This window comes from Tetrao urogallus, assembly GCF_951394365.1.
Source record: "Tetrao urogallus genome assembly, chromosome: 9".
NCBI lineage: Eukaryota > Metazoa > Chordata > Aves > Galliformes > Phasianidae > Tetrao > Tetrao urogallus.
In genome coordinates, this window is record NC_136822.1 from 883,580 (window position 1) to 890,128 (window position 6,549).

The 6,549-nt window shown below is 58.9% G+C and overlaps 1 protein-coding gene across 1 annotated transcript; it reads left to right on the plus strand.

Annotated features, from left to right (window-relative positions):
• Positions 1-1,845: 1,845 nt before the first annotated feature.
• MAP6D1 (MAP6 domain containing 1) lies at positions 1,846-6,324 on the plus strand (the record flags this gene model as incomplete). Its single annotated transcript, XM_079539695.1, has 3 exons — positions 1,846-2,267; positions 4,297-4,414; positions 6,247-6,324. 3 exons carry the CDS (start codon positions 1,846-1,848, stop codon positions 6,322-6,324), a joined length of 618 nt encoding a protein of 205 aa, XP_079395821.1.
• Between the last annotated feature and the right edge of the window lie 225 nt (positions 6,325-6,549).

The window sequence follows — 6,549 nt, forward strand, 5'->3', positions numbered from 1 at the left end:
GAAAAGAAACTCTGACAAAGGTGGAACAATAAAGTTTTTTAGCCTATTTCTCTGAGCCAGCAGTCTGTCTTACTTTTTTTTAAGGAGCAGTGAAAAAACTGTTCAATAAAGTGGCTGAAAGTTCTGCCAAAAAGACTTTTGATGTTTGTGCAGTTGGTGAATACTCGGGAAGATAAATGTTTGCATATCTGAGGGATCTTCCTAACAGATCATCCCCTGGTGCCCATTGCTGGCTGTGTGGGGTAGACTCGGCGTGGCAGGACTCGGAGTAAGGCTAAGTGCTGAACTTCCATGGCCTTTATTGCTGAAATATTATTGCCTGCTGGGGGAAAAAAGCCACGGTCTCCTCTGGGCTGAACCTGAAGTCGTTGAAGCCGTGCTGAATGGTTCGTACAGGTAGCCAAGGCCTTCGTGCTGGTTTATTCCTCAACTCATTCAGCTCATCTTAATTTGCTTCCAAGGTGCTGCTGTATATTGTTAGACTTTACTGACACAGAATCTTTTGTCTCGTTCGTACTTACATACAGGGGAAAAATGGCTTACAGTATGGTTTTAGGTATTTCACCATGAGCTTTCGCTGCACTGCTTTTTCTCTGTTTTAAGTCTTGCTCATTTCCTGTAAAAACTTTGGAGGAGTAACATTTGATTCAGAATCTGCTGCTAAGCTTCAGCAAAAATGGATGGGCACAAGATCAGTACTGCTATAAGCAGAAGCAACTGCCTGAGGAGCATGGTTTGTGGGCAATGTTCCCCAAATACAAATGAAAGCAAAAATGGATTTGGGGTATGTTAGCAAGGGGCAAAAGCCCGCTTGGATAAGAGCAGGTGGCGGCTGAGCTTTCCCCAGGCTGCACCATCCTTCCAGGTGTGCTGACCTACTGCAGCATCTCCAACTGAAAACCACTGCATCTTTTTGTACGTTAGAACGCTCTTGCATGGATAAACACTGCTAAACAGCAGTGGGTGAGCTCTGATCCTTCGCTTCTCCATCCTGTCTACCTCCCTGTGACACAGCACTGAGCACGCTGCTTTGCAGGGCTGTGAGCCGGCACAGCTCGACGCTCAGCGCCGGCAGCAGCAGATGGCAGCGGGCGGGCGGTGCGGGAGGGCGATGCCGCCGTTCCCCTTTTAGAGGCCGTTCAGCATCTGAGTTTGCAGCGCTTGTGGTGCAGGAGCGCGTAGCGCTTGCGGGACGCTACAAAAGCGCTCCTACTGCCGAGCAGCGAGTTCGGTGTCATTTTGCACCTGAGCCTTTACGCGGCGTTGTCCGCCAGAGCCTGGCAGGCTTCTCTGCTCCGCAGCTGACAGACTGCGAGGGGAAGGTGGGTGCTGGAGAGCGCGGTGGGGCAGCCCGGCACGGGATGGAGGGGCACGGGAACGGGGCAGTAAGCAGCGGGCGGGCGGGAGGGGAGCGGCCCACGGTGCGGGGAAGGGTTTCTTCCCCTATCTTCAAAGAGCTCGTTGTTGCGATGAGAAGCGCAACGCGGTAATCGCGCAGCTGCTCGGCAGAGACAGCGGGCAGCGTTTGTGCGGGGGGAAAACAACAGCATCGAGTCACGGCTCAGCGTGAAAAGCCGCAATTGTTCGCCTTCCGCGCAGCGCAGGCAGGCTGCGGGGCGGCGCGGTGCCCGGGCAGCTCCGCGCGGGGCGGGAAGGGGAGCTGGGCAGCGGCGCGTCCCGCCGCACCGCCCGCCCCTCCCGGCCGTCCCGCCGCGGCCCCGGGCTCCGCTCAAACCCCCCCTCCCGGACCGGCACCCCGCGGGGTCACGTGTGCGGCCGCGATCCCGGCGCGGGGGCGGCGGAGCGGGGAGGGGGCGGCGGGAGGAGGGGCGGCCGCGGGCGGCCATGGCCTGGCCGTGCATCAGCCGCGTGTGCTGCCTGGCGCGCTTCTGGAGCCAGCTGGACAGGTCGGACCTGGCCGTGCCGCTCACCATCCGCAACTACTCGGACATCGAGGAGCACGAGGACGCGCCCGCCCCGCCGTCGCCGCCGCCGCCGCGCCCGCCCGCCGCCGCCCCCCGCCCGCGGCCCGGCCCCGCGCGCGGCTCCCCGCCGGAGCCCTTCGCGGCCGAGACGCAGTACCGCCGGGACTTCCGCGCCTGGCCCCTCCCGCGCCGCGCCGCCCGCCCCTGGGTCAGCGCCGGCAGCGGCGGCCACCGAGCGACGGCGCCTCCGCCCGCCCCGACCCGCGCCGTCCGCGCCCTGCCCGGCATCGGCCGCCCGGAGCGGCGCCCGCGGGCGGACGGCGGCCCCACCACGTCCTACAGGTACCGGCGCCGCGGGGGCGGCGGGGCGGAGCGCGGGCACTGCGGGCGGGCACCGCGCCGGGGAAGCGGCCGCGGCGGAGCCCTCGGAGCCCGGGGCGGCCTCTCCGCGGCGGTCGGGCCGGGGCCGCGCCGTGCTCTCGGACGGGCGCGGGGAGAAACCGCTCCGCACCGCCCGTAGGTCGTTGGTGTTGGTTGGCTGCGGTGGCGGCCGGGCTCGGCCGGGTCCCCACGTCGTGGCGGAGGCGGGATCTGCGGGACGGGAAAGCTCTGGTGGGGCGCGCGGGTACGGCGGTGAAGCCCTGTGCCGTTCGGGCTGCGTCGGTGAGACTTCGCTCTGCGAGTCCTGCCGCAGCTGGTCCTGCGCTCACTGTCCGGAACGGGAGGAAGCTGAGCCGCAAACAGACCTGTGTGTTTCCCTTATGCGGTGCGGTCATCGTGCTGACCCATCGCACCCATCGTGCTGACCCACTGGGCTGACCCACCAGGCTTACAGGGCATTTAGCAGTAGGCAGACACCCTGATAACCGTTCTTGGGACTTTTGTGGGAGTGTTCCCAGAGCCGAAAGAGAGGTAAAAGTGGATATTTTTAATTATGAACGAGCAAATCTGCCTGAAGGATGGAAGGACAGCGTGGCAACCTGCTCTCCAGAGCATTCCCCACGTCCCCAGCTTTTTGCATGGAGCTCTACAGGCTCAAAATGAGTCAGTGCTCTGCAAGGGGAGCTGGGGCACACAGGATAGGCAGAGGGATGAGGCTGCACAGTGCGGTGCGCTTCCACCGTGAAGAACTGTGGGCACCCCTGCAGAGGTTCATCCCTCATCCAGCAAGGTATTGAAACACATCCCGAATAACGGAAGTCAAGCTCTCCTAACCAAGGCTCGGTGTTCTCTTTACACCCTCAAGTGTCTTGCTGCCTGGGAAGGTTAGTCCTGCAGACCCTGGCCTGCCATGCTGTGTGGGGAGTGCAGGGGCTGGGCTGGGGGCTGGGCTGACTGCACACTGCAGGGCTCAGTCGGGGGAGCGAGGCAGAGCCATGTGAGGACAGCATGCAGTGGGGAGAGGCTGTGCCAGCATGGGCTGCTGCATTAAGTGAGGAGGAACCCAAACCTACAATAGAGGAAAAAGGGAAGGAAGGGAAGATGGGAGAACCACCTCCCTGAGCCACCTTTTCCTGAGGCATGAGCAGCTCCCAGCACTGTCTGACATCACTATGGCGATGGCTGAGACAGAAGCGGCCACATCTTCAGCTTTCTTCCTCCTCACTCCTACATGCGTGTCGTACCCTCCGGCTCCATCTCTCCCACCCCCTCTCTTCCTTTCCCACTCCCATCCCAGCTCATTGCCCTGCTGGCAGGGATCCCGGGCTGCACACACAGCTTTGAGTCTGAAGGGGGAAAAGGTGAGAAACGTTTAGAGGTGCTGCTGAGCTTTCCCTGGTGTGCCAGCTGTCAGCAGAGGAGTGCAGTGGAGGAGGAAAGGCCAGCTCATGGAGCTGCCCCTGCTCTGCTAACTGAGCTGTCTTCTGTGTTTCTTAATGAGGAGTGGAGTCACCCTGCTGCTGATGCACCCCAGGTGTGCTGCCAGGTGCTCCTTGCAGAAAGGCTGTGCTCCCAGGGCACTGCTCAGCCTGGAGCACCTCCTGCAGAGATGCTAACTTCATCTTCTACAGTAATTTAGTTGATTTGCTGATCTGTCCCCAGGTGAGGTGCACCCTGGGGCTGCACTGCACCGCTATGAATCAGCCAAGGGACAGCACTGTGAGGTTGGAACTGTGCTTAGGAATGAAGCGTAGGCCAGGCAGTGAGCCAGGAGTAACAGAGAAGTCAGGGCAGCCCATCAGCTCCACGCATCTCTGGGCTTTTTGAGCTTCAGGCCTCTAGGCTCCGTTCTTTTATTCCCGGTTTAGATAAGCTCAGCACTGTGAGCAATATCTAATCTGCCTTCTGGGTTTGCAGCCACTTTGAGCAGAGGCAGTCGGTGAATCTGTTGTGTTTTATGGGCTCTTTTGTCTTGACCATCTTGTTTCAGGCAAGAATATCGCCCTTGGACTGGAGCGAAGCCATCCAAGCCCATAAAGACAAAGCAAGGCTTCATTATCCCAGATGACCGTTTTGTTCAGGAGACAAGTTACAAGGCAGACTATAAGGTAATTAACATGTTTTTAATCCCAAAGTCAGTGTGGGTAAAGCCCAAAAATGCACATCAGGAATGTCTCATCTGTTATGGGAGCGAGGTATGCAGAATAAAGCTGTGCCTCACTGCTGGCTGCCCAGCCCTGGCTTCCATGGGGCCAGCCTGCAGCCCGCCTGCACCCAGCCTGAGAGCGAGGCGTGCATAAAGCAAATCTTTGCCTTGGCAAACGCGAGGAAGAAATGTTTAATCAGCAGATGGCAAAGTACAGCCTCTGCAGAGGCTGGGTATGTGCAGCAATACCCACTGAAAGTGGGACACTTACCTCAGGCAAAAGAGAGCATTTGCAAACCTCACCCATGCTTCCCCTGTGCTCTGAGCAGCGTGGGCTGAGGGGGGTTGGCAGCGGGGGCTGCAGGGGCACCACCTGTGGAGGAGCACCTCTGTGCTGTGCTGCAGTGGCATTGTGCAGCAGGCAGCTGTAAGGCAGCCAGCAGGGCTGCCCTGCCATCCCTGCTGGTCACTAACAGAGGACTGGTGGGAGATGTGGAGGCCGGCAGCTGTCCTGGGCAGAGCCACCATGAAATGGCAGTTCTCTGTTTTTGGTGAAGTCAGGAGGGGGGCTGCAAAACATGTTTTAGTGGGAGATACTGTTGGTAGGTGGATGGTGGGAGCAGATGATCCTGGAGGTCTTTTCCAACCTCGGTGATTCTGTGATTCTAAAGCATACAGACCTCCTGTGCTTGCAGCCTACTGACAGGGTCCCAATGAGGGGGTCCCAGAGGAACCCCACAGTCTCTCCCACTTCTTAAAGATGGGAGAGAGAAAAGTGAAATCTCAGATGGAAACACATGTTACCTAGGGCACTGTGCTACAGGCTGTGTAAAGACCTCACGTGCTGCAGCTGGAGATCCCCACAGCATCTAGGGCACAGACAGCTAAGGAGGGGCATACAAAATTGAGTAGGTGACAAGGAACCACCATTTCTGGCAGGAGTGAGACAGTGAGACTCCCCTTGGTTTTCACTTGGCCTTTTGGACTTCCCCTCTTGCCTGAAGCCCGTGGCTTTGCTGATCAGGTTGGCTTTGCTGACAAGCTGCCTGCAGGACTTGGAGCGCTGGCTGCCCTGCTGCTGAGTGGAGGACAGGTTGGCTGGGACGCCGCTTCTGCTCCTTAGCACGTCAGATGCATCCCCTGAGGAATGGAAAACAGAGCAGCTCAACAACAACAAACAGATCAATAGCTTTTTCCCCATGGCCTCATCCTTTTTGGCTGGATGGTGCTGTCAGAATCCTCAGCAGTCAGCAGGACTTTCATTCTTTATGGGCAGATGCCCCCCGTCCTGGGCTGAGCGCGCAGCTACGACTGCTCCTGTCTCAAATCTTTTGGGTTCTAATGCAGACACGGAGCACCCGGCTGTCCTTCATTCTTAATACAACAGGTGCACCCAATAGGGTGAAATTTTGACTCCAGAGACATGAGAGTTTTGATCACTTTCATTATCTCTGCATGCTTCTGGAGCCAAGGTGCTCATATCTCACAAGGGCTCTTTCATGTCCGTAGCTGGCACAGCCAGCATTTGGTACAGCTCTGTTTTTGGGCACCCTGGTGGACTTCTCCCGAGGGCTGGTGTCCAGACGTGCTGCTCAGCTCCCTGCCTCCATCCAGCACCAGTGCAGTGGCACCAGTGCAGTGGCATCCAGCACACCTGCAGTGGCACGGCACGGTGTTTGCCAGCGGGGATCTGTGGAGAGGGGGCAGAGGTGGGCAGGATGCTCAGAGCCCCCGCGCTGTGCGGAAAGCTGCGTCTTGCATTGCTCTCATGCTGCTCTCCTCTCATCTCAGCAGATCCCGGAGGTGAAGACCAGGTTCTCCCCCAACCCTTCTGCTGTTTTCCAGGCGCCGTCGCGGATCCTCAACGTGTGACGCAGGGCCTTCCTCGCACCAGGCAGCGGCACAGCGGTGCTTCCGACTGGATGCGTCACTATGCACTTCTCACCGGAGCGCTGGGATCAGAGAACCGATGTCAGCAGGAGCGGCTCCAGCGACTGGGGATGGGCAACTCTCCTCCTGTGAGTGCACTGACTGCAAAGCGCTCCATTCAGAGCCGGCAAGGCGTGACCCAGTTCCTTAGGGAGCGGGTTCCTCGCC